This window comes from Cryptococcus neoformans, chromosome 6, assembly GCF_000149385.1.
Source record: "Cryptococcus neoformans var. neoformans B-3501A chromosome 6, whole genome shotgun sequence".
Taxonomy (NCBI): domain Eukaryota; kingdom Fungi; phylum Basidiomycota; class Tremellomycetes; order Tremellales; family Cryptococcaceae; genus Cryptococcus; species Cryptococcus deneoformans.
In genome coordinates, this window is record NC_009182.1 from 948,556 (window position 1) to 974,058 (window position 25,503).

Below are 25,503 nucleotides of genomic sequence, written 5' to 3' on the forward strand. Positions count from 1 at the left end.
CTTGGTAACCGATTTTCTCGCTTCAAAAGGTGTTTATAGGATGGATACGGTCGCTCTGGCCGGTTTTGACGTCGTAAACCAGCCGCTGTGCTGTGGATGCTTGGGCGTGTGGGATGAAAAGTGAAGAGGAGAAGAAGATATGGGCAATAACGAAATGGTACTATCGGAGTGCAACACGCGAAAATCAGGGTAAGGCGCGTTTTCTCGCGTTTGTGGCGGAGAATAATCTCGAGCTGCCCCTTTTAACCTAGAGCTGCTCTATGGTACAGTATATAACAATATATATCCTCTAATTGATCAACTTGTATAGAAATCCACTATGCGCATATGCATTATCTTCATTACGAGCCGCAGATTAACACCGTCTACAACATTCGTTTTATCTAGTCACCAATTTACGACGCCGCCTTCAAGGAAAGCGCAGCAACATCGGGCATATCCTCGCTCCTTTCAATAAGTTTGGTTACCTTGCCAATAGCAACAGTTTTACCTAGGGCGATGTCAGTCAATAATTGAGATAATCCTGACTGAACGGCGAGACTCACCTTCGTCACGCAAAGTGAATCGACCAAGCATCTTATAGTCCTCGAATCGTTCAATACAGATAGGGGCAGAAGTCTCAATGAGGGCAGAGACCAGCATACCAGCCTTAGCGAACTGAGGGGGCTTCTTGGACTTTCTCCTAGTCTTTTTCTCGTAGTAATGGAGGAATGACTGTAATTATTGTCAACAATGTTAAATGTTATTTGTACATTATTGAGATCTACTTACAGTAACGGAAACTTCCTCAGCAAGGGTGTGGACGTGCAAGACACAGCTGTAACCGGGACAGATAATGTTCTTGGTGTCAATGAAACTAATGTCTGCCTTGAAGGCAGTGACAGCCTTGACGGGCTTTTGAACAGAGGTAAGGACGAAACCGGGGGTAATGTCTCGGTCAGAAACACCAGAGATTCGCATTCGGATATTGTCACCACAGAATGCCATGTCCATGTCCTCTGATTGTTCAGAGAAGATACCAGTGACTTCAACAGTGTGCTAAGGGAATCCGTAGTTAGTGTACGCACATAGGCGATTGCAGATACGTTTAGATTTACCTTGTTGGGCATCATAAGCAAAGTGTCGCCCTTCTTGACGTGGCCGGATTCAATCTTGCCCATAACCATGGTACCCAACTCGTTGTATTTTTCAGAGATGGGAAGCATGAAGGGAGCATTAATGTTTCGGTCCATAATTTCCATGTTGTCAAGATGCTCCAAAAGCGAAGGGCCGCTACAAAATGTCAGTGGAACCAAAACGTGAAAGGATAAATCACAACTTACTCCCACCAAGGAGCAATCTTTTTGTCAACTCGGTCCTTCATGTTCTCACCAATCTGGGCGGAAACGGGAATAAAAGTGATGTCGGTCTTGGGGTTGAAACCAACCGCCTTGAGGAAAGGAGTGATTTTAGTGGTAATCTCATCGTACCGTCCCTTGTCCCATTGCACAGTAGTGTCATCCATCTTATTGACGACGACGATAAGCTTGTTGATACCGTTGTTCTTGATAAGCATAGCGTGCTCTCTGGTCTGACCCTCACGTTCGAAACCGGTCTCAAACTCGCCCTTTCGCGCGGACAACACCTGTGGATAATTTAGCATTGTGGTCCATTGAAGATGAAAAGAGCAGCTTACAAGCAAAGCAACGTCGGCCTGGGCGGCACCGGAGATCATACTGGGCACATAGGTTTTGTGACCGGGAGCGTCCAAGATGGTATACCTTCGTTTTTCACTCTCAAAATACGCCCTGCCGACCTCAACGGTCTTACCCTTCGCTCGCTCCTCCTTACCACTGTCCAAAGCCCACGACAGGTACCAGGTCTCCCTACCGGCAGCTTTGGCCTCCTGCTCATACTTTTCCATGGTTCGCTTGTCAACAGCACCAGTCAAGTAGAGTAACTGACCACCCATAGTAGACTTGCCCGCATCGACGTGACCAGTGAAAATGATGTTTAGGTGAGACTTGATGTTGGTGTCCTTGACGTTCTCACCGTACAGGTCTCGCAAAGCAGCGTCACCAGCAAGGTTTTGCTCGCGGTAGATAGCTTCAGCATCGTTCTTGGCAGAGACCTTGGAGAAGTTGGTGGTGCTGGTGCTGACAGTGGCGACGGGAGTACTAGCGCCAGACTTGGCGGGGCTGGCAGCAGAAGTCTCAGCAGCAACAACCTTGCCTTGAGCGTCACTGGTAAGGGGAACAGCCTTTTCAGCCTTCTTCTCGGCAGCAGAGACAGGGGCAGAGGCGGCCTCAGACTTGGCAGCAGGGGCATCGGCGGGTTTTGGTGTAGGAGCGGCAGGTTTGGGAGAAGACTTTGAGGAAGCCTCCTTCTCTTCCTTTTTCTCCTCTTTCTTTCCACCGATACTCAAACTGGGGGCCGCCTTGGCACCACCAATACTCAAGCTAGGAGCGGCCTTGGGAGCACCGCCAATGCTCAAACTAGGGGCCGCCTTGGGCGCACCACCGATACTCAAGCTGGGAGCAGCCTTGGGCGCACCACCACCACCGATAGACAAGCTAGGAGCGGCTTTGGGTGCACCACCACCTCCAATGGATAAAGAGACAGGTTTTCCAGCAGGAGCTTTGGTGTCCGGAGGGGGCGCAGGCGATGAAGAGAAGCTGGGAGGCTGGAAACCTTGGACATTCCTGGCTTGTGGAGGCTGGTAAGCCCTAGGTCCGGCACCGGGAGCACCGGGAACAGGGTAGCCTTGCTGCTGAGGGTAACCGCCATACTGTCCGTATTGAGGGTATCCCTGTTGCTGGCCATACTGTCCGTACTGGGGATATCCGCCCTGCTGCTGGCCGTACGGGTCGAAGGGCTGCTGCTGCCTGGGGGCGAAAGGTGCCTGTCCTGGACGGAACTCGAATGCGCCTGGGTTGAAGCTGGGGGGCTGCTGTCCGGACATCTTTTGCGCAAGAATAAGGAGAAAAACAAGTGAGAAAGGAAGGGATGTGTTGCAATAATCCATCCGCAGAAGAAAAACGAAGAATCCTCAGCCCGCCACCCCTTTAATTACACTGTAAATAAGCATTTTAATGTTAATCCAAAATTCCACATCACCCCTCAGTTTGTTTCCTCGGCGGACACATCTTGATCCTCTACATTTCAGCAACGTCTTCTTCCCACGATCGCTTCTATATATGCTCACTGCCCTCACAAACAGAGCATATATTCACATTCGCACGATCAGCACCATCTCAACAGTACGAAAAATGTCTTCTCAGGTCCAACAGTTCATCTCCGCTGCCGTCAACGCCGACCCTTCTCTTGCCGGGCGAAATGACAAGGACAAGGCCGCTATTGAGAAGCTTGTCGGCGAGTCTGAGGGCTTGGTCAAAGACCTTTCTGTAAGCTATAAATCTGGTATGGAAGCTGGATTACGAGCTGACCTCTTTTTTTTTTCCTTTTTTTCGGCTCTAGGCGCTCAACGAGAAGCTCACCCCTTTGACGTATCTCTACTCGAACTACCCTTCTACCGCTGATGTCGGTCTTTACGCCCACCTTCACCCTTCCATGGCAAGTCGATATTACTTTTTATTCGACCTTGTAACATTTTCTCACATCTCCATAATAGATCAACGCCCCCGCTACTCAACACCCTACTCTTCCCGCCCTCCTTCGATACTTTCTCCACATCCAATCCCTCCCCTCCGTCTCCTCTGCCCGGTCCGAACTTCCCAACGCCTACCCTACCGTCGAGATCGACCTCTCAACACTGCCCATTCCTGAGCGCAAGGCTCCCGCTCCCAAGGTGAAAAAGGAGAAGAAGGCCGCGGCCGCTGAGTCCGCCCCTGCTGCCGCTGAGGGTGCTGTCGCTTCCGTCGCTGGTGTCGTCAGCGCTGCTGCCGGTACTATTGCCGAAGCCGCTACCAACGCTGCTGAAACTGTCAAGGAGGCTGTTGTTGGCAAGCCTGAGAAGGACGGAAAGAAGAAGGAAAAGAAGGAGAAGAAGGAGAAGCCTGCCAAGGCTCCCAAACCCGCTGCCGAGGCTACAGGTCCTATGCCCAGTATGATCGATATGCGAGTCGGCAAGGTTCTTGACGGTAAGTTTTTAGTTTGCTCGAGTTTTGAACCTGGGGGTTAGTTACCATATACAATAAACTAAATCACTCAAACTAGTCAAGCGACACCCTGATGCCGACTCGCTTTACGTCGAGACCATTGATGTCGGAGAGCCCGAGCCCCGAACAGTCTGCTCTGGTCTGGTCAAGTACATGTCCGAAGATGAGATTCGCGGTGCGACGGTTGTGGTGATTTGCAACCTCAAGCCCGTGACCATGAGGGGTGTCAAGAGTTTCGCCATGCTTCTTTGTGCGAGCTCCAGGGATGGTAAGGAAGAAGGTGGTGTGCAGTTTGTCCTTCCTCCAGAGGGAAGTCAACCGGGTGAGAGGATCTACTTTGAGGGCGAAAAGTACGAAAGTGGGTGATATTATTTGCCTCTCTTTTTAACCCAGTCTAATACCAGAGAAACAGACGCTACGCCCGAACCGCAACTGAACCCCAAGAAAAAGGTCTTTGAGACCATTCAGCCCAGCTTTACCACGCTTGAAAACCGCGAAGCTGCCTGGATCGACCCCGAGACCAAATCTGTTCACCGAATCAGGACAAAGGACGGTGTTCTCAAATCCAAGAGCTTTGTCGGTGCTTCCTTGTCGTAAATAGGGGCAGTGGGTTCCAGGTGTGAAGATGTACATAGGGTACTTCTATGCATTGGAAATTAATAGACATGTATAAAAAAATGACACAAACATATGAGACATTGTCCATTATTGAATCAGATGCGTCGTAATGCTAAGAAGAAGAAAAGAAAAAGAATTGTCCCTTTACGCGGTAAGCTTCTCTAAATCATTCCGACCTTTCAACACTCCGCTCTTGGTAAACTTTTTGCCCTCGATCCAGTTCAAGCCTTCACCGGCATAACTGACCTCGGGGCTGACCTCAATCTCGACATCATCGGCAACCTCGGCACCGCTTGCGATCAACCACCTTTTTTGCTGAGCGAGCAAATCCCTGCGGCTGGTTTCGGGGCAGTCGGCCTTGCTCCCGGGCGCATTCTTGAGCGGGGAGAATTCTTCGGCACGGTCGACTTCGAGTACACAGAGACTCTTGGTGAATGGGAAGACGTCAAAGACGAAAAGCTCAAGTTTCATGCCGTTGGGCTCAGAAGGCTTGATAAGCTCGCCAGTGGAAAGGTCGACGGTGGGGATCTTCTTTCGAGCAATGTGGAACGCCATGTGCTTTTCCATTTCTTCAACTGACTCGAGGAAGGCGGTGGTATAAAAGTGGTTTGCAATGTTGGCAGCACGGAAAGCCAGCTGACCGTCCGCAGTCCTCTGCTCGGCCTTTTCCTTGCTCAGCTCAGAGTACTCCACCACGGCAAAAGCGTTACCCTTGGCCGCGAGGACACCCACACTCTCTGTGGGGATGGTCTTGCGCACAACCTTGGCACCGGCCGAGGCATTGCGAGACAAGCAGCAGCCAATGAAGACGGGGTCGGCAACACGGACGAGGCAGTTGTCGACGCAGTAGGCGTGGACGTATTGGACATTGTGCTCGCGGAGATCGGAGAGGACGGTGCGGGAGGATGAGGGGGAGAGAGGGCGACGGAGGGCGGCGTAGAGACCACCGTTACCGTCGGGAGCAACGGATACAGAGCTAGGTGTTGAAAGAAGAAGCTTGCCGTCGTTGTCAAGGGCGGGGAGTACGCCTGTGGCATGTTAGTTGTTTGCTTCAAGGAGATGGATAATCACAAAGACTTGCCTTGCTCAAAAAAGATGACATTTTCTTCTCTCAACCCAAAGAAGCCTTTCGCCTTGAAGTACTTTTCCGTCTCGACCCGGGTGGGACCACTGGTCATCACGTACCACCGAATGGTGACACTACCCTTCTCCTTGCCCGCCTTTTCTTCCGCCAGCCTCTCGAGCTTGCAGATCCTCTTGGCCTGGTATTCGAACAAAGTCTGTCCACTGGGCAACTTGATATCGTACAGTCCCTTGGGGAGCGCAGAGCCGAGACGGGTGCCCTGTCCACCGGCCATGAGGAGGACGGCGACCTGGTTGTCGGCAATCGCCTTCAAACCGGCGTCGCGCCATTGAGCTTCTTCGGAAGCGTTGTTAAGCACAGTCGCGCATGCCTCCTCAGGCAAGGGCATGGCCTCCTCCTTGATGGGCAAGGAACCCTGGACAGTCTCGTTGCCTACAAGGTTACCGTTCGCGCCTTCGCCGATGTGGTTCGGCTGTCCGCCGCCAAAGATGTTGCTGTTCTCCTTGGACGGCGTGAGGGCTTCAGCAGCGGCGATCGCTGTGGAGTAGATACGGTTGACGCGGTGGACGTCGATGGAGGCGAGCTGGCCGAGCAAGGCGGCCTGGTCGGAGGGCGAGAGCGAGTCGTAGAATGCGAATACATGGGCCTGGTTGGCGGCGGCGTACAGGTCTCTGAGGTGGGCGAGGAGCGCAGGGTCTGGTGCTGGCTGGACGGTCATGGTGCTGTGGACGGGCGCAAAGTGGACGACGGACGAGAAAGCTGCAGAGAAGATGGGAATGCAGTGTTGTGGGTCGGGCCGAGTGTTTGTGTCGGCTGATTCTTTTAAAGTTCTTTTTCTGACGCGCCTTAATTACAAACATGTGCGACTCCCCCGCCCCAGGCCCCGTCGCATGCCGCCAAGCCACGTGGCACCAATCCAATATCGGGAGTCACTTTACGTAAACACAGCCAAATGATCACATGGAAAAGACTGTGGACCAGGTCCGGACCTAAAAGACTGAGTCTAAAGACTACTATGGGACCGGTCTCTGGTGGTTCGTTCCTCGGTCCTCGACTTTAAGAAAAGCAAAGACCGGTCCGGACCAACTAACCACCGTAATAAGGCCTGTTTTGGGGCAAGCACTCACATAATTATGTATTTGATATCCCTAACTCATAAGCCTCCCACAGTACTCTAGTATACTGCTACATGACTGCCGACTATATGAGTATCAACTACACGAGCGCCGAAGCCATTGCTGCTGCCAATGCAGAGTTTCCACCTGGCCAGTTCTCGCGAGGCTAAGCACGTCTGCGACTCCATCTCCGACCCTTCCCCTTGCTGCTCTCGTATCAACCTCATCCCCGAACACTCTATCATCCAGCAGCAACGGAGAAGACACCAACATCGCGGATCTTACTGATGGCGATGACGATGTGGCGGAGACTCCAGGGAAGGGCGATCAAGAAGCCGACGATGACCAGGACCAGGACCAGGACCAGGGAGGGTAATGGATAATCAGCTGTTACGCCCATGTTCTCGGACTGGCTGAAGGCCGTCTACTCAACAGCATAGACAAGGGTATTGCGCCGGACTCGATAGCGACGATCGATCAAGCGATGCAGCAAACTGAAGCACCTGGCCGAAATGAAGAGACCGAGGCAGAGAGTTTGCCCGAGCCAGAAGTTCCTCAAGAACCTTCTTCAACCAAGGACCTCCCTCCTTTGTTCGACAAAATCCGTAAGATTTCTGTAAAGGTTTGTACAGGATGTCCAGATGATGAGTAATATGCTGACCAGTAATCACCATCTGAATAGATCAGCAATTCCCCAAACGGCAAGAGTTTCTTCTTTGATTGCTGTAGACATGAAGGTGTATATCCGTACGCGCCAGTAACATATTGTAAGACGCGGTGGGGATCATGGTTCAAGGTGTTACAATGGCTCCTAGATGTTCGACCGGTACATACTTTCATCAGCCACTTGGATATTCAATTGCAAAACTGACATGCAGCTACAGGGCTATACCCGTTTTTGCACCTTAGCCGACAACGAACCATTGGTACCAAAGGTGTCAAGAAATTCAAAGCCTTATCGCTGGTACCTATTATCCCCGGAGCAATGGCGAATGATAGAAGCCTTGTGCAAGGTACTGCAGGTTAGTTGTTCTTGTGCAGGGTATAGAGATTACGAGATACCGACAGCTGACTCCTCCACCAGCCAGCACTTACAATCCAGACGCAATTCGGCGCAGAGACGAACCTTACTCTTTGGATGGTACTTCCAAGATTGGTTGAACTCCATAAGGCTTGGCGTCAAATGAAGAATGAACCAGACATTCCTCTCATGCTTCACTCGTCAATTGACGAAGGTCTTCAATGCATCGAAGAATATTATGTTGAAGCCCTTGAGGCTAGAACCCCGATCATCGCAGTCTGTAAGTGTCCCTTCAACAAGAGGGGTGGGCTTCAGGCGCAATTGCACACTATGTTGACGTATTCAAGATCTAAATCCTCTCATGAAGAATTTGTGGTTCCAGTTCTTTTTGGGAGAGGATTTGGCCTCAAAAGCGAGTGGTATCTTCCGTCAGATCGTGAGCATCATTTTGCTTGCTTTCTCTAAAGATGAGGCTTCTTCTAATGATTTATTTGTTGGGGGATCAGTTTGATGAGTATGCGGCTGCTTTAAAAGCAGCTAGGACGGAGGAATCAATCGACTACTCCTTCCGTCAACCTTCCTCTACCGCTGAACAACAATTTTACAGTCTCTTAGCTAAGCATCGGGCCTCAATCATGAACGGGAATGTGTCTGAAGAGTTTGACCGCTATATGGCCTATTCGGAGGAAGACCCTCAGCTAATTAAGATGACGATGACTCCGCATCTGATTGATGCTGAGTTCGTCCTGGATTGGTGGAAGGTGAGCATCAGACTGGTATTTGTTGTTCGAAAAGTAATATTGACTGCTCTCATAGCGGATGGCAGCATCTTTCCCTATCATTGCAATTATCGCACGAGATTATCTCGCAATTCCCGCGTCCTCTGTCCCCTGCAAACGTCTGTTGTCCCGCGCCAAGCTTGCGGATACCGACAGCACGTCGATCAATGAAAGCAGAGACGTTCAGTCTAGTCCAGACTCTCGGTGCATCCCTTCGCGCTGAAAGAGCAAGGAAAACGAAGTTGAAGGCTGAGGGCGAGAAGAGAAAAATGATTCCTGATGTAGGATTGGATAAGGGTAAGGGTAGTTAGTGTTCAAGGAAAGGAAAAGGCGTGATTTCCTTGTGTAGTATAGGCTCGGTGTACCCCATGATGGAACTGTTTTGTTGATTGAAAAGTAGAGTTGCACTGCTATTATATACTAGGAGTTGACTTGTTGTATGATCGCTGTTGAAGGTAGCAGTTTGCATGGAGCCCTGCCAGCTAGCTCTGGGGCCGAAAAGCACTCACGAAAGACCGGTCCAGGACCGGTCGGTGACGGTTGGGTCCCTGGACCCAAAAAGTAGAGGACTTTTGAAAAAGTCCGGTCTCTGGTCGGCCAAAAATTTGGAAAAGACCGGGACCAGTTCGTTGGGACTACGCGGGAGCTCTACATGAGTGACATGACCTGACCATGTCGTTACGTAACATGCATGTTTGGACACCATCCGAAGGTTCCGAACAAGAGTAAAAAGATGCTCACTCCACTCGGCCAGTCTCAGCCAGCGAGCAGCACGACACTCGCCATCCCACCGAACAGGACGCCCATGTCCTCCACGGCCGACTACGTCGCAAAGTATCCGCGGAGAGCAGCTCTCCTCCACGTAGCGGAGAAGTACTGGCTCGACGATGCCAGGCGTAAGTTTCGTCCTTTTTGAACCAGGCTGCGTCGCCCGTGTTGACATGTTATCAATAGGTCCGCCTGGCAGCCTCGATTCGTCTCTCAAAAAGCACACGACTCTCATCAACAAACTCAAATCCTCGCTCTTGGTCGGTCCCGCGGAAGCATTGATCAAAGATATCGACGGCTTGACATTGGCAAAGTATCTGGATGAAATCGTTGCTGCCGTCGTCGAAGGTGCGGCAAAGAAGGGCGACCCAGAAGTTGCCGTGGATGTAAGCAAACCCATCTGCTGCGTGTAGAAAGCACATCCGTCTGATGTTGCGTACAGGTAATCATCCATCTTCATTCACGGCTTACCCCCGACTTTCTTCCTCAACTTCTCCAACCTCTCCTGACGCTTCTATCCGCGAATGCAGCTGCCACTGGACCTATAGGCAAAGATGGAGAAAAGGACAAGGAGAAGGAGGATAGAGAGAGGTTATCAAAGCAGAGGCCTGTTTTGAGGATCGTAGCAGAGTTGGCAATGGTGGGTGCTTGGTCTGAAGGAGTCGTCAAAGGCGCCGCAGAGGTCGGTAAAGTGCTCAAGGGATTGGTGAGTACTCGCTGCCATAGAGTGAACGGCATGGCCTGACATGTAAACTATTAGATGACCGGCGATCCTCAATACAGTAATCTCCCATTAATCACCACATTCCTCAAATACTTTGGCCGGGCCTACTTGGGCGACAACCCCGTCTTGAGCAAAGCAGCTGATGGTGTAAAGGAAGAGGAGGCGGCGGAGACGCTCCCCGAAAGTGTGACCGAACTCGTTCCTCCCGAAATTCAAAAGCAAATGTGGCAGCTATTCGTCAATTACTTCAACACTGCTAGCAAAACCTTGGTCAAGGGACAGCTCAAACTTCTCGAGCAGGATAAACGCAACCATGAGGCTTACATCAAATCTGGCGAAATTTTCGAAGATCGTCAACAGGCATATGAAAAAATGACTCGTGCCGTCGAAAGACTCACTACTGGCGTCCAGACACTCGCAGATCTCCTCAATCTGACTCCTCCCACCTTGCCAACTGCTGCATCACTCTCCAAATCGGGTCTTCAGATAGTAGAATCTACTTCCTCATTCACAGTCCGTGATGATGGTCCAATCGCAGGCGGTATATGGGACGATGAAGAGGAACAAAAATTTTACGAAGATTTAATCGATCTGAAAGAGGTCGTCCCAGCTTCCTTGCTCGGCATCAGGGAAAAATCGAAAGAAGAAGATCAGGAAGGGGGTGGGTCCCGGGATAATAAACGTGAAGAGGAGGAGAAGCAGAAGGAGGCTCACAAGGCAGAAGAAGAAGCTCTCCGCAAACAGCTCGAACAGATGGAGCTGGCCGATTCGCATGCTCAGCTCGAACCCGAACCTGAATCCGAACTCGAACCTCAACCTCACACTTTGGAACGCACCGCGTCGTCTTCCTCCTTGCTCTCTATAACCCACGATGAAGCTCAAGCGGCCGAGGGAGAAGACGAGCAGACTGCACCAGTGACTATGATGACTGCCATCGAAGAGGATGGATTGCAATCTGGTCCCGCAGCGAGGTTATCGGCTCTCTTTGCAGCGTTGCCCGAATCGAACAATAGGGAGATGGTGGATAAGTTGGCTGTAGAGTTTGCGTTTTTGAATTCCAAAGCGGCAAGGAAGAGGCTCATCAAGGTTCGTTCAGGGTGCTTCTTCTTTTCTTTTCCAATCCAAACGGGCTGACAAGGGCGTATGTACATAGTTCATCGGTGAAGTGCCAAAACAAAGGACCGACTTGTTACCGCATTACTCTAGGCTTATTGCCACGCTGAATCCTTACATGCCGGATGTTGGCGCAGGTATTCTTGATATCGTGAGTGTGGGGGGAATCGGCACGCGGATCAAATGTGTAAAGCTAAAGCGCAAGGATAAATAGCTGGATGAAGAATTGAGATATTTGCAAAGGAAGAAACTTGTCCGAGAATTGGATAGCACACGTCTCAAGGTGGGGTTTTTTTCCCCATACTTTTCGACAAGGCAAACTAATCAATCAACTTTTTTTCTTTCTTTCTTTTTCCCCAGAATGTCAGGTTCTATGGCGAATTGGCCAAATTCAAGGTTGCTAAACCTTTCAACATTCTTCATGTACTCAAAGTCTTTTTGGATGACTTCAAGTTCAATATCGAAAACATCTCAAACCTGTTGGAGACTTGCGGACGGTTTTTGCTGCGGTACGAAGGAACAGCAGAAGTGGCCAAGCGTATGGTAGGTGTTTTCGCGCGTTTCGTTAATAGTTCAAATCCGGAGGTTTGGCTGATTATGATATCACAGGTAGAGTTGATGAGGAAAAAGCAAGCGAATATGCATCTTGACCAGAGACATCAGCTTATGCTGGAAAATGCCTTTTACATGGTAAGTAATATGTTTGCTTGGGGGGCCGGGGCCCAGGGCCACACCGAAAAGAACGCTCCTCTTGTTAACGCAAAAATCGTAGTGCAACCCGCCTGAGAGAATAGTCAGAGAAGTGGTACAGCTCACTCCTATGCAGAGTTTCATCCGGCATCTTCTTGATGAAGTGTTGATGAAGCGAACGCACGATAAGGTGTTAAAACTGCTGAGAAAGTTGCATTGGGAAGATCCAGAGGTGAGTGTGTGTGTGAAAGAGAGAGAGAAAGGTGTCTTTTAATCGAGCTTTTGCGCATCTTCTGACTCAAGCCTTTAGGTCTACGGCTTTATCCTCTCTGCCTTTACAAATGTTTGGGAGGTCAAGTTTGGTAATATTCCTCAACTCGCAGATCTCGTCTTTGATCTTCAACGATGGCATCCTGAATTCGGTATCGCGGTCGTTGACCAGGTCCTGGAAAACATTCGCATTGACATGGAGGAAAACATCTTCAAGTTCAACCAGAGAAGAATCGCGACAATGAAGTACGTAGGAGAGCTGTATATGTACAGGGTCATCAGCGCTTCCGTCATCTTTGAAATTCTTTGGTCACTTTTGTCTTTTGGGCATGGTATGTGGTGTTCTTTTCTCCACGCCTTGTTATTTTCGCAGGCGATTACTAACAATTATTTGATCAGTCGAGCCAATGCCATTCCCAGGTAGAGAAAGCCCTATTGACGCCGTAGATGACTTTTTCCGTGTCCGTCTGGCTTGCACATTACTCGATACCTGTGGCGTATGTTTCCCAAAAGGCTCTCAGGGACGCAAATTGGAACAGTACCTCATCATGCTTCAAGTAAGTCCCAAAATGCAGCCCTTGTCTACGTTTGAAAAGCAACGGTACTGACGAATGGATTAAGCTCTATATCACATGCAAAACCGAGCTACCAATGGATGTTGACTTTATGCTGACAGATACCCTCGACGTGAGTTTCTATGTGTAATACTCACGTATTGTCGTCACCAGGCTAACCTTGCGTGTGAAGCTTTTGCGGCCAAAAATGCCCAAGCTAAGAACATTTGCGCAAGCAGCAGCTGTTGTTGATGAGTTGATGGCTACGGTAGGCGACATGGGCGGTGAGTTGAATGCTGTCACGCCTGAAACAGACAAGGAGCAGCTGACATCTTTGGCATCGTAGGAGAAGATAGTGCATCAGAGGACGAAGAGGAACGTCAATCACCTGAAGACAAGCCTGACGAGGTTAGTATTAAGGCCCCCCTTCTACGCACTTAAAATTTATCTAATCGTTATGTTTAGCCGGAACCTGTCGTCGAAAACGTCCAGTCAGCGGAAGATGACGATGAGGATGTCGTTCTCATCCGCGACACCTCCAAAAATGACGAGCTTGATGCCGAAGAACGAGCTGCATTTGATCGAGAGTTTGCAAAAGTATTGGCAGATACTACCGATACCAGGCGAGAACAGAGAAAGGCCGCGCCACCGATCTTTGACACTGCTGTGCCCATTGTCAAGAAAAAGATCGAAGAACCCAAGGCAAAAACTGGTAACGGAATCGGGGAGGAAGAAGGAAGAATGCAGTTCATGTTGATGTCCAAGAAGGCAGGAAAACAGCAGGTATGACTTCGTCCATGCTTTAACGATATACCTGTCGTCTAACGAGTCCCATGTAGCTGCGAACGTTGGCCATTCCTGTGGATTCCACCATTGCGTTGAACACTAGGACTCAGCAAGCTCAGAGCAAAGCGGAGCAAGAGCAGCTCAAGAGGTTGGTATTGCAGAATGAAAGAAGGTTGGAAAGATCAGAAATGGAAGGTGAGTATCTTGCAGAGCGGAAATGTTCGATAAAGAGATTGACAGAGCCATTTAGGCATCGAGACGAGAGGTGTGAAGCTCCGTTTTGCACATTCATGATCACCTCCGCCCGGACCGCAAACCTAACGAGGAAACGGTATGCCACTAGGCGGCTACCACTGCACCACTCTGGGAGGTTACAACCTGGGAGATACAACGAAAACGACGATGACGGTTACGTGGACTGGGGTCTGAGCAGACACGTGATGACGATTGGTCGCAAAGCTCACTACGAGTCCAGGCGTGAATTTGTCCTTCAGTTCTCACATCCGCGAACCCTCTGTATCTCTATAGCAACTTGCAGAATGAATCTTTTATCATGTCTGTAAATAAAACGGAACGAAAGGCGAATGGTAGAAACGGCCTGGACATGATCAGCCGATTTGAAGGGTAAGTATTCTTAACATAAAAAAATGAGTTCAACGAAGGCAGCGAGCTCCTGGACAGAATGTACGGTAGGTTGGTTTTTAAATTTTCAAGATATACTCCAATCTGAAAGTCAAAGAGTAAAGGATACAAACGCTTGCAAAACGCGAATCTCCTACCCGTGGTAATGATAATGATAATGCTTAGAGATTTACGATAACGTATACATGCTTGAGGAGCACTGCAACCTATGTGATGTTTGTTCGAATTAAAAAGATGACCATAACTTGCCTATTGTTCAGCTTAAATCCATATGGTTGCATGGCCGTCTTACTTACAGCTGACCAGATCAGATTACAATGCTACCATTATAAGCTCTCAACCCTTTTACTCCCCTTCGTCCCAGTTAACTTGCCAACCGCCTCTTTCCTTTTTTGCTTTTCCTCAGGCCCAACCACTCCCTCACCCCTTGTTTCAAGATTCCATTCCAACAGCCTCCTGACCAACCCGTCTGTTCCCGTAGATAAGATACCAACCATCAAACCCACTCTATCTGATTCCTTAGCCTCTTCCATCCCCCTCCAAAACAACTCGGCCAGATGATGTGAAGCTACCCTGAAAAGGAACTCATTGCGATCCTCAATCACCCACCCTCTAGTGAGGGCACGGGCATACCCAGAGAGGACTTCATTACTGGTCTCTTTAGGAGCAAAGTAGCCGTCGAGCCCCGTCCCGTCCTCAAGGGGCACTTGGTGTAGTCGGACCCTCATTCCTCTCAGTGCAGTCGAATGGTCATTCCAAAGAAGCTTTCGATAGTCAGATGGATAGGACATGGCGAGAGGAGGGAGGAGAAGCTGAGTGAATATCATGTCGGAAAAGGAAATAGCCTCATACAGAGCAAGGAAATCAGTGTAGAACTGGAAGAAGGGTACACCGGCTGTAAGGAAAGGAAGGGCAACAGTTTCCAGCGATGCAAAGGGATATTTCTCCGCAATAGCAATGGGGTTTGTCAGATGTTCCATGAGTCGGTTCATGCCCTTGGCCACTTGGCTATCCCTGAACACCTCTCCTTCGCTTGTTGACGTCTGTGTCTGTTGCCCGTGCTCGAGCATGAATACCTTCATCATGTTGAACAACAATCGGCTTCCACCTAAACGTTCCGTCCACATAGCTGAGGCACATTGCAATTGACCCAGAAACAAGACTGACTGTACAATCTCTGTCTCAGAAGCACTCCAGTCGGACGGCACTTGGGAAAGTGCAATAGACGTGCCAGAACGAAGGAGTTCGTTGAGAGGAGAAAAGAGCCAATCGGGTTGAAGAGGCAAACCGGTGATATTATTAAGGTCGAGGGAAGTTGGTGGAGCGCGAAGAGTTGATGTGGCTTTGAGGTAAATATGGGAGGGTTGAGAGGGGCCAACGACGTTTTCGACGTCGGGCAGGATGGTATAATGCAAAAGGGGTCGGAGTATTTGCAATTTGTCGGGATGAGAAAGAGCAGAGTATTGCTCGGCTATGACATGAATTGTGCTGGACCAATCTGCTTTCAAAATATCATCGACCAAATCAAGAGCGAGAGGCTCGTCTCCGACGTCGAATGACAGGAATAAGTCCAAAGCAACGGGCAACCATTCTGAAGGGGAGAGACTCTTGCTCTGTACACTCAGTCGAAGAAGCTCGTACCGAAGATAGGTGGCTGAGCGGACCGTCGGCCCATTTGTTACCAAGAAAGCCAACTGGAGTGCAGCAAGTGTGTCCTTGCTTAACAGCTCCCCCACAGAATGCAATTGGCCGTGCAGTCTCACGGCCGACCAGAGTATCCTTGTCTCATTTTCTCCACCACTTCTCATTGACTCTATGGCTTCTTCCAGACCTGAAATCTTCAACCCAGCAAGCATAATCTTCTTTTCTTCTTCACCGCTCTTTATCCCATTGACCTTGGCGCCTGTTGCCCAACTGACCAACATATTTAGCGCAGACGCCACCTCTTCCAATCGTTCTAACCGACCCAACAGTTGCTTGACGGAAGATACAGCCTCATCAATCCACTCGAGTGCCACAACCTGAGCCCAGGTAATGTCATGCTCAGGAGTTGTTCTATGCGGGTCTATGGCACATGTGACCCAAATCTTGAGAAGGTCAAAGTAGGCCTTGACAAGACTACTTTCCAACGGCGGTATGGTCTCAGAGGCGGAACGCTGCTGGACCCACTTCCCAAAGAGACGCCATACTTCAGAGCTAGACGCAACGATCGAAGCTGATAAGCCGTACCTTCCAAGAATGGCGTAAATTCGTAAAACTTCCAACGCCAGGCTATGAGCAACCTCTTGCTTGTTGGCGTCATTCCCTTCGCTCCAAGTGGCAGATATAACGAATTTGAGAGTAGACTCATAAACTCTTTGACTCAGAAGGTCTTCCGCACAAGCCCGTGAGCTTGCTGTGATATCCCTCAAAAGAGCCAGTCCTTCCACATTCGGTCGGTTATCGCCTTTTGGTGGCCAAGATCTTTGGGTGACGTGATGCTTGAGAATGGCCGGTACAATGGGACAAATGGTTTCGCAAAGGTCGCTTGACAAAAGAGTAGCGCGTCGAAGAATGAGCAGCAATTGATTGGTGGTCATTATGGGAAGAGCATCAGGTATGGAAAGTAGCTCAGTGAGGCGAGGAAGTACATCTTCAAATGGTATGGAAGCAATCCCAGTTGGGTCGCTCTGGGCCGTTATAAGTGGCTGGATAAATGGTTGGTAGATATTGTCGGCATTGATGGAATCGTCAGGGAATACCCATGAAGGGCCGCATAATGCTTCAAACAGGAGCTCCACGCTTGCTCGGATCACACCTGCTCCTCTTGTCAAACCAGCAAGCACTTCTACGCCAAGTTCGATAGCTTTCTGGACAACCTGCGTTTCATCGCACTCAGTCTGGACAGCTTGGTCCAATTCCCCATTGTGTAATCTTCCTAGGATCCGGCTGAGTACACCCATCATGGTTATACGCTGACTCGGTACTGTTGATCGACAGAGATATAATATATCCTGGAAAGTATAGCCAGCTAAGTCGGGTGATTCTCCATGATGATGTAAGCCCAGATGGGTGGGAAGAGATGCTGTATCTTTGGCAGAAAGTACTTTTCCAGAAAGGTCAAACCTAATCGACTTGTCGCTTGAAGGCGCAGATATGGGTTGCAGCCACTCAAGTTTCGATGGCTCTGAGGGAAGGGTAGGGAAGTATTTGGCTTTAAGAATGTCGAGGTTCGTGTCGTCGTCCTGGGAGTTCGATAATATACCTGCCACAGGTTAAGCTTTCAAAGAGAATTATATGATATAAACAGACGTACTCGATGAAGCAGGGACATCGGGCTTCACTGAGCGTTCCACGACGTTGCTCTTCCCTTCTGTTAACTTTACCTCGGCCCTTCTTCTCAAAGCTTCCATGATCTTATCTCCAAACCTTTCCCTTAGCTCCTCCGTCTCTTGCTCCCTTTCTTCGAAGCTCATTAAGTCGACCCGCCTTGTATTCTCCTCTGAGACATCCTGCAAAATCTTCTGTGTGTTATTTGCATTGAAAGGCTGCTCCAAGTCGATAGATGACAGTTCGCTTTTGGGGACATCTAGAAGATTGCGCTTTGACTGACGAGCCTCAGCCCTTTTCCTCAAAAGATCCAAAGTCTTGTCGCCTAGTCTCTCCCTAAGTTCCTCGATCTCCTGTTCTCGCTCTTGCTGACTCATATTCTGTACTCTCTTTGAATTATCTCCTTGCACTTGTCTCTTTACCTCTTCCCATTCTGTCATGCTTGAAGCAGATGAAGGTCCTGCAGCCTGTACAGTTGGGACGGTATCTACAGCCTTTCCATAGCCTATCTCCTGCTTTCCTTCTTCTTTCAAAGCTTGTTGTGCCCTTCGGGCTCGTGCAAACGCAGATGGTCGCTGAGAGCGATGAACGGCGACGGGGAAGCCGGTAGAGCTAGGTGCCGGGGCTTTCGGAGCCTCTGCAGGGGAAGATGTTCGTTCTACAATGTCCTTGAGCATGGTGGAATTGACTGTCTCAATTATCAAAACAAAATGGAGATCGACGTATTTATTATTTGAATGCTCGTCCAGTCGCTTACGTGACTTGCGGCTGTCGACTAATTCGGTGCCTGGAACTGCCTCCGATAGACTCTTCTTTTTTCTTTTTGCTCCTGCTTCTTGTTATCGTATATCTGTTGCACGTCCGCCGCTGTTCCATGGATGCATCCCTTTGCTCCTCATTCAAAAGTCACAAACGACCGTGGATGGCCGTTAAGCACCTGATTACTTAATATAATTGTGCAATAATTATGGCTGGTCGATCGGACAAATATTATTCCTGTATTTTTGCGACGTTTTTGCACGAATTTTTTTCAGCGCAGGCCACTTTTTCTCGATCAAATCTTTGTTTGTGTCGCATCAACACCACATTTTTGTCCGTTCATTATGCCTGAGTTGTTCTAATGGAACTGTAAATAAACGTAGGAGAGTAATCTAAGTCTAGAGAATGGGATGAACCATACTACACAATAAACACAATATTAGGAAACCTTCCCCTGTATACCTTACATATAATAGAACAAGCGTTCCTTGAAATTAGGGATGTAAGAAGAAAGGTAACCCATAGTCTCATTCACACAAGAAATGAATCTATTCCCACCCATATCGTCCCTAGTAAGATCTACTGGGCCAATTTTCTGATTGAGCCATGTCTGAAAAGAAGCATCAGAGAGCTGATCAGAGATAAGAGGATCAAAGCCTTCCAGGGGGGGTATTACATCTTTAGTAGACATGTCTCCCCTCCTTATATTTGGTGCTACCCAGCGATGACCGTCAACGCCATAGGCAGTGTAATCATACCCTCTAGCTTGGAGGACAGTACCGTCGTTGTCATCCTGGATGGCGAAAGGGTTTTGATCAATATCAATTCCTCCTTGCATTTTAAGGGTCAACTTCTCTATACATTGTGTCAGGTTTGTTACTTCAAATTACTGGAAATTCAACATACCACGCTTCCATATCATCGCAGGTGTACGACCACTTTCAGTGCGCAAACGATGCTTATTCCACTGACGAGTGAACCTCTCAAGGGCAGCGTTGATCTGAGGGATGAAGCAAAAATGTAGGCACCAAAGGTGGATAGGGTTTCCGAGGTCCAAAAAGCCTTGCTCAGCCAGCTGCTCAAACAAGGATGGGTACCGACTGGTGCACCAGTTTTGAAAGTCTCTCCAGATCCTCTCAATACGTTGGTTATGAGTCGAATTACCCTGAATGAAGGACCCGCGATTGACGCCTACGGTTGGGTTAGCTACAACAAACATTGATCGGGCTGATTGAAGACACCTCGAAGCTCTTCCATTGCGTCCTTGACTCGAAGCATCTCAGTCCCATAATCAGCCCGCATTCGACTGGGTATACCATACTTGGTAACAGCCTCCTGGAATACACACAACACTGATTCTGCCCTGTTGTTGTTCATCGCCTTCATACCAACTAACATGCGCGACTTGCCATCAATAATGCCAATGATGATGATCCGATAAGCAGACAGTTTATGGTGCCCATCTATGTGCCACAGACTGTTGATGTGAGGAACAAAATACTTGCGGCGATTGACCATCTCTTGAAAGCGATGAGAAGCACCAGCGGGATCGACTATGCGGAGACACTCTCGCACACGCCACCGAGGGACAATAATAGGGTTTTCTTCGACTTGTAAGGCAGCAAGGCAACCAATGACGCCCTCTTTTCCGGTGCCGGCTTGTCGAATGCGTTGGATTGCCTAATTGACAGGTATAAATGTTTATGTGGGAAGTGAATAATTGTGACTTACCTGGCATAACGCATCATTGGAGATTGGAGTAAAACGCTTTCGAAGATCGACATTCATCTCCTTCAAGCGATTCTCTCTCTCATAGTAGACTCGGATACTTCAAACAACTCCGCCATTTCCCATCGCCTCCACCCACCTTCGATAGCCTCGGCAAGAAGATCCGCATCCAGTTCTTTGCGAGGTTGACCGACACTGCGCCAGACATAGACACTGTGATCCTCCACAATCTCACCGGTCTCTCTCTCGGCATACTCGTGAACTGCGATGCGCAAGCGTATGAGGGATTCGTGCAACCGGCGAAGAAGCAGAGCCCAGGCATGAAAAGTTGACTGGATAACCATGTATCTGAGGACTCGAATATCGAGCCAAAGATCGACAACAGTGGTCAGGCGCTCTTCCAATTCTGCTGGGTCGATAGATGGGGCAAGGGGGAAGCGTAGGAACTCATGGATACCTCGCACTGAAACCTCGAGGTATTGGGTGACCATACGGATGTCATCGGAACTCATATATCCTCTCTGTGAAATATGAGTATCAAAACGTATAAGGAATAGCTTGACTTACTGGCAACAAATGATGCTTTGGTTCCTCTAAGTCCTGAGCATCCAATACGTCGTCGAGATCTTCGAGATCATTTTGGTCCGCCATTTGGGGCGGTCGTGCGGTGACGGAAGTGCAAAAAGTGATTGATGCTGATGGTGTTGAACCCTGTTGGAGTCAAAATGGGTAAATATACAGTTAAAAGCTATGAGACATAAGTCAGAACAGCTCATGCATAGTGAACGGACAAAAATGTGGTGTTGATGCGACACAAACAAAGATTTGATCGAGGAAAAGAGGCCTGTGCTGAAAAAACATTCGTGCAAAAACGTCGCAAAAATACGGGAATGATATTTGTCCGATCGGCCTGCCATGATGAAACAACATGCTTTTAGAGTACTGTCATACATTCAAACTGACAAATTGTTGTTGCATCATCCCCGCGTTTTGACAATAAATAGAAGGTAATTTGAGCACGAAATAAGAGTAGATGCATACATAGCAAGAGGTGTCGACAAGACTGATTAGTCCCACATTCAGTGGAAGTAAAACGAACGAGGACATGCCCAGTCAAGACTTCACTCTTCGCTTTGGACCATAAAGGCCATAACCCCGACATCAGCACGGGTTAACGAAAGGTTGAACCAAGCTGTGACGGGGGACTGAAAGCGATTATCGAATTGAAAGGAACAGACTTAGAAAGGGTGAGGCGCCTTAAAGTCCACATAGAATGTGACCCATAGGAGATGAAACGGATATAATCGAGTCTTGCATGGCCGGAAAAGAATACCTATAACGAGGAAAAGTCAGCACGAGCTTCTTCTCGTGCATTGTACGAGTGCAGAAGACTGTGAAAATCAGATGATGCGAAGTAAACGCCTCTATACTCAAGCCTGGTTGCAGCGTCCGAAGACATCTGGCCATTCAAGAGTAGTCGTACTGACGTGCAAATGTCGAGCAAATTTCGTCCGAAAAGATAGGAAAGAGCTTAAATCGACACGGGACTTACCTGAAAGTATAGATGTTGATATGGGGAGCTCAAAATCGAAGGATCAACAAGTAAGAAAAGAGACAAAAGAGAAATGGAAAATGGAAAACCATAGAGACGGATTGTTGAATTTCGGCGGCAGTGACCGCGGCGGCGGTGGAATATCTACACGGAAAACCACGTCACTCTGGTCCTCCCCCACTTTCCCCCACTCTCCGGTTATGATGGTTCCTGAGCGTATTGGAAGCCGGAGGGGGTCTTCGATTTACGTGCAGGCATATATAATAGACGCTGTTGGCCGTTTCTATCATGCTCCCCACCGCATTCTTGAGTTTACATTTTATCCAACAATGCCCGCCGAATACGTCTTGACGAACGATGCTCCCCCTCCCTTGCCAGGAATCGTAGGTTCACTTCAAAGCCCTTTCATTGTCACATTATCTTAAAATATGCCATCGTAATCTTGCCGGCTAATGCATAACCCTGTAGTACACACAAGCGGTAAGGGCAGGCAACTACGTTTACACAAGCGGGTCAGTTGGCATGACCAAGGAAGGCAATATGGTCAAAGGGACTGTGAGTCGCACTTCATGACTGCCAATGAGATAGATACCTTGTCTCAATAACACACGGGCATGATGTTCATAGATTCAAGACCGAACACGGCAGGTCATCCAAGTGAGTGTATCCTTTCTGTTGTTGGAGTGGTAAGAGAGTAACTAACGGCTGTCTAAACTGTCGTCTAGAACCTTGAAGCCGTACTCAAAGGCGCCAATATGAACCTCTCTAACGTCGTTAAGGCCAATATCTACCTCTCTAACCTATCCAGAGACTTCGTAGCGGTCAACGAGGTAAGTCAACATCTTGAACGCCATGATTCTTCCGTGGTGTTGATTTCATTATTTTAGGTCTGGAAAGATATCATGCCCGAACCCAAGCCCGCTCGCACTTGCATTGGAGTTGCTGAGCTGCCCGCCGGTGGTACCGATGTGGAGATTGAGTTCGTTGCCTACGATGGGTAGGATGTCCCTGCATACTACACCGAAAAGAAGAAAAACAATGAGTGCCACAACGACGATGATAAACACTTCTTGTTAAACCTTCCGTTATAGCGGCAGAGAGACATATGCAAACATACTGTGTCCCTGCCTCCTGTTGATGAGCTAGTAGTAACTTTGTACATTCTTCATTTATCGAAATTATTCAATATAGGCTATACTCCTACAAATCCCTAACGACCATTTCCAATTGCTCTGGGGCTTTTCAACGACGTCCTTCCAGATTATAATACATATATAAACGCCGGATTCCTACATAGACGGACACTCGTCAGCCACATCGTCCCCCTTGTCCAAATATTAATAAAACCACTCACTCCATATCTGTCATATCATCAAACGCATTCTCATACAACTTGGCTTCATCCAATCCCTTCTCTTGCATCTGCTGAGTCAATTTGGTCTTGTATGCCTTTGCCTCTTCGATGGTCATGATTGACATGTCTTCCAGCTCCTCAGGTAAACCCAGTGCGGCTCGACGCCTTGCCTGTCGCCTATTGAGGAATCGAAGGTAAAAGGACATTGCCACCATGAGGATGATGAGGGCTGAATAGCAACCGACGTTTACATAAATACCGGTGTAGTAGTAAGGGGCTTCCCTCGCAAGATAAACCTAGCCATACAAGACATTAGTCTCCCACCTTCCGACATCAAGACAACGAACCTGTGGACCAATGATCTGAAGGATATGCGTCATCAGCCCTCTATACCTCTTATCACATGATTTAAGTTGTCACTAACGTTACCAGTGCATTGGAAGACAAACATGGTGGCGAAAACTACCACTCGCTTTGTAGTTCCTGCAGCGTTCAATCCAGCCCAACTGTAGAGAAGCGGCTCTGACGTAGCCCTTGTGAGTGACTACCTTCGCTTTCTCAGTCATTTAAGTAACTCACGTATACCTGCCAATGGATACGCGATGTAGAATGAGGCCATCAAACCTGCCGTATTGGAGCGATCAACGTTGCAAAGGGCTGCAAGACCAGCAATGGGGAAAAGGGTAATTATAACAAGGACGATCCAACGAGTTTTTATGCGATTAGTGAGCCAGATACCAATGATAAGAGTGATAATGCCAATCACGCCTGTAGGAATGGACATGAGGGTCGTCTATTCACCCTGTTAGATCATAATCATCGGCAAAGTAATTGATTAATAGCTTTACCTCAAAAGAGTTAAAGTTGAAGCCTTTGATAATCAAACCACTGAATGCACCTATACCACCAGAAGGTGTAGCAGTGCACAAGTACATCGCTGCCCACATGTAAGTCTTTGGGTCTCGGTAAGTTTCTCGAACCTGGTTCCACTTCCATGTTGATGACTTAGTACCCATCTGGTTTTGCCGAAGACGTTCCAGAGCGATGTAACGATCCTCTCCATGACGAAGGAAGCGAGCAGTGGTGGGAGAATTGGGGAGAAGCCACCATACCTGATAGCTAATAAGCAGTTGCTATTTTTGCCGTACATTGGACGAGGCTCACAATTGGAACACAGGCAAGGGAAAGAGCACCCATACAGATGAAAATTCCTTGATAAGGTTTGATTCCAGAGTTGACATGACCAACACCAAAAGCTAAGAGAGGACCGAGAATAGCTGCGCAAGAGTTGGCTACTTGCCACGCGACGGTTCGATAAGATTGTTCCCTACGGGTCCACCACATTTGTGCTACCCAGCCAGATGAGTTGTGCACATTATGCGAAAGCCATTCGACCTACTGATGAACACGAAGGATGGTAGAATGGTGGCCTCAAACGCTCCCAACAAGATACGAGCAACCAACAGTCCAGCAAAGCTTTTGGCAGCCGTGGTGCAGATCGTTACAATGGACCAAGCAATGAAATTGAACATGACCCAGTATTTGACTAGACAACGGTCAATTATGCTCTATCTCAGACTAATTTCTTTAGCACTGACCAGGAAATACAACCAGGGCATAAGACGACAAAGGCTGGAATATGAGTTGTGAAACATAGACACAGGAGGACAGCCATGAATATTCGCTTCCCTGTAAGTTGGTTTCTTCTCGCAAATCGAAAACGGCAGCCTGGCTGACAGCGCCTTTGTCAAGCTGCTGAATCATGTAGACCTTCCCAGTTGTTAGACTTATGGTCATGCCAGTTGTCAACCAATGCTTACCATGCACATGGGCTACACAAAACAGGTCAGCACTAGCAGACTCCAAAGCTATCAAGCTATCCTGTAAGTCCACTCACAATACAAACATAGATGTCCACCATGCGAAGTACTCTCTTGTTGTCATCGAACGTGTACTCGATCGGACCCCGATCTTCGAGGATCTTGGCAGCCTCATCTGCCTGATTGTTGGCCTTTCTTTTATTGTGGCCATTTTCAAGATCTTGTATATCTGACTGGGGGGCGTTCTCTAGGTGTACAACGACTTCCTTCTCATCTTCCTTCAAATACTGGGACATGTTTTGAGTGGGGTCAGAAGAATGGGGTGTAATAGGCCGGGGGGAATAACTGCGATGTATAAGGCCATTGGAGCTCCTTATATTCGAAGGGCTACGGCTCATGTATACACCTTGATACCGTTCCGTTGACTGACAAAAAAAAACCGTTGATAGAGGGCAAGTTCCCAAAATACTTTTTCAAAGCTTGGCGGTCCATCATCCTTCCGCGGCATATTCGGGCCGCTTGGCTGATACATATAGTTAGTACTGTACTCCAAGACGTGGAAAAGTGCCGGATGGCAATGGCGCTACCATGGACGTCGTCAGGTGATAAGGCAGGTGACAGGTGATCAGCAGCAGTCCCGTTTCGGTGAGCGGCTCGAATTCAAGGAGTATAATGGTGGTCATATAATGATGAGGTTGATCGGGATTAATTTTACTGATT

The 25,503-nt window shown here is 48.6% G+C and overlaps 8 protein-coding genes across 8 annotated transcripts; 3 read left to right on the top strand and 5 right to left on the bottom strand.

Annotated features, from left to right (window-relative positions):
• Positions 1 to 395: 395 nt before the first annotated feature.
• Positions 396 to 2,941, bottom strand: CNBF3170 (hypothetical protein; the record flags this gene model as incomplete). Its single annotated transcript, XM_769544.1, has 6 exons — positions 396 to 490; positions 546 to 714; positions 772 to 1,038; positions 1,098 to 1,272; positions 1,323 to 1,624; positions 1,676 to 2,941. 6 exons carry the CDS (start codon positions 2,939 to 2,941, stop codon positions 396 to 398), a joined length of 2,274 nt encoding a protein of 757 aa, XP_774637.1.
• Positions 2,942 to 3,248: 307 nt separating this feature from the next.
• Positions 3,249 to 4,694, top strand: CNBF3180 (hypothetical protein; the record flags this gene model as incomplete). The annotated part of the gene is made up of 5 exons (XM_769545.1): positions 3,249 to 3,383; positions 3,457 to 3,519; positions 3,611 to 4,079; positions 4,156 to 4,455; positions 4,510 to 4,694. The coding sequence occupies 5 exons, from the start codon at positions 3,249 to 3,251 to the stop codon at positions 4,692 to 4,694; spliced, it is 1,152 nt and encodes a 383-aa protein (XP_774638.1).
• A 165-nt stretch (positions 4,695 to 4,859) lies between these two features.
• CNBF3190 (hypothetical protein) lies at positions 4,860 to 6,517 on the bottom strand (the record flags this gene model as incomplete). Its single annotated transcript, XM_769546.1, has 2 exons — positions 4,860 to 5,743; positions 5,797 to 6,517. 2 exons carry the CDS (start codon positions 6,515 to 6,517, stop codon positions 4,860 to 4,862), a joined length of 1,605 nt encoding a protein of 534 aa, XP_774639.1.
• Positions 6,518 to 9,447: 2,930 nt separating this feature from the next.
• On the top strand, positions 9,448 to 13,913 carry CNBF3200 (hypothetical protein; the record flags this gene model as incomplete). Its single annotated transcript, XM_769547.1, has 16 exons — positions 9,448 to 9,610; positions 9,669 to 9,868; positions 9,925 to 10,188; positions 10,243 to 11,292; positions 11,360 to 11,470; positions 11,534 to 11,602; positions 11,680 to 12,009; positions 12,092 to 12,241; positions 12,320 to 12,611; positions 12,679 to 12,836; positions 12,901 to 12,966; positions 13,027 to 13,117; positions 13,180 to 13,241; positions 13,299 to 13,616; positions 13,673 to 13,814; positions 13,870 to 13,913. 16 exons carry the CDS (start codon positions 9,448 to 9,450, stop codon positions 13,911 to 13,913), a joined length of 3,510 nt encoding a protein of 1,169 aa, XP_774640.1.
• A 674-nt stretch (positions 13,914 to 14,587) lies between these two features.
• Positions 14,588 to 18,247, bottom strand: CNBF3210 (hypothetical protein; the record flags this gene model as incomplete). Its single annotated transcript, XM_769548.1, has 2 exons — positions 14,588 to 17,505; positions 17,557 to 18,247. The coding sequence occupies 2 exons, from the start codon at positions 18,245 to 18,247 to the stop codon at positions 14,588 to 14,590; spliced, it is 3,609 nt and encodes a 1,202-aa protein (XP_774641.1).
• Positions 18,248 to 18,792: 545 nt separating this feature from the next.
• CNBF3220 (hypothetical protein) lies at positions 18,793 to 20,708 on the bottom strand (the record flags this gene model as incomplete). Its single annotated transcript, XM_769549.1, has 6 exons — positions 18,793 to 19,184; positions 19,236 to 19,520; positions 19,571 to 19,733; positions 19,804 to 20,055; positions 20,129 to 20,578; positions 20,625 to 20,708. The coding sequence occupies 6 exons, from the start codon at positions 20,706 to 20,708 to the stop codon at positions 18,793 to 18,795; spliced, it is 1,626 nt and encodes a 541-aa protein (XP_774642.1).
• A 1,230-nt stretch (positions 20,709 to 21,938) lies between these two features.
• On the top strand, positions 21,939 to 22,610 carry CNBF3230 (hypothetical protein; the record flags this gene model as incomplete). Its single annotated transcript, XM_769550.1, has 5 exons — positions 21,939 to 21,992; positions 22,078 to 22,164; positions 22,237 to 22,266; positions 22,335 to 22,439; positions 22,497 to 22,610. The coding sequence occupies 5 exons, from the start codon at positions 21,939 to 21,941 to the stop codon at positions 22,608 to 22,610; spliced, it is 390 nt and encodes a 129-aa protein (XP_774643.1).
• Positions 22,611 to 22,870: 260 nt separating this feature from the next.
• On the bottom strand, positions 22,871 to 25,079 carry CNBF3240 (hypothetical protein; the record flags this gene model as incomplete). Its single annotated transcript, XM_769551.1, has 11 exons — positions 22,871 to 22,898; positions 22,964 to 23,259; positions 23,311 to 23,325; positions 23,388 to 23,485; positions 23,543 to 23,756; positions 23,812 to 24,075; positions 24,128 to 24,312; positions 24,363 to 24,509; positions 24,562 to 24,733; positions 24,784 to 24,795; positions 24,861 to 25,079. The coding sequence occupies 11 exons, from the start codon at positions 25,077 to 25,079 to the stop codon at positions 22,871 to 22,873; spliced, it is 1,650 nt and encodes a 549-aa protein (XP_774644.1).
• Between the last annotated feature and the right edge of the window lie 424 nt (positions 25,080 to 25,503).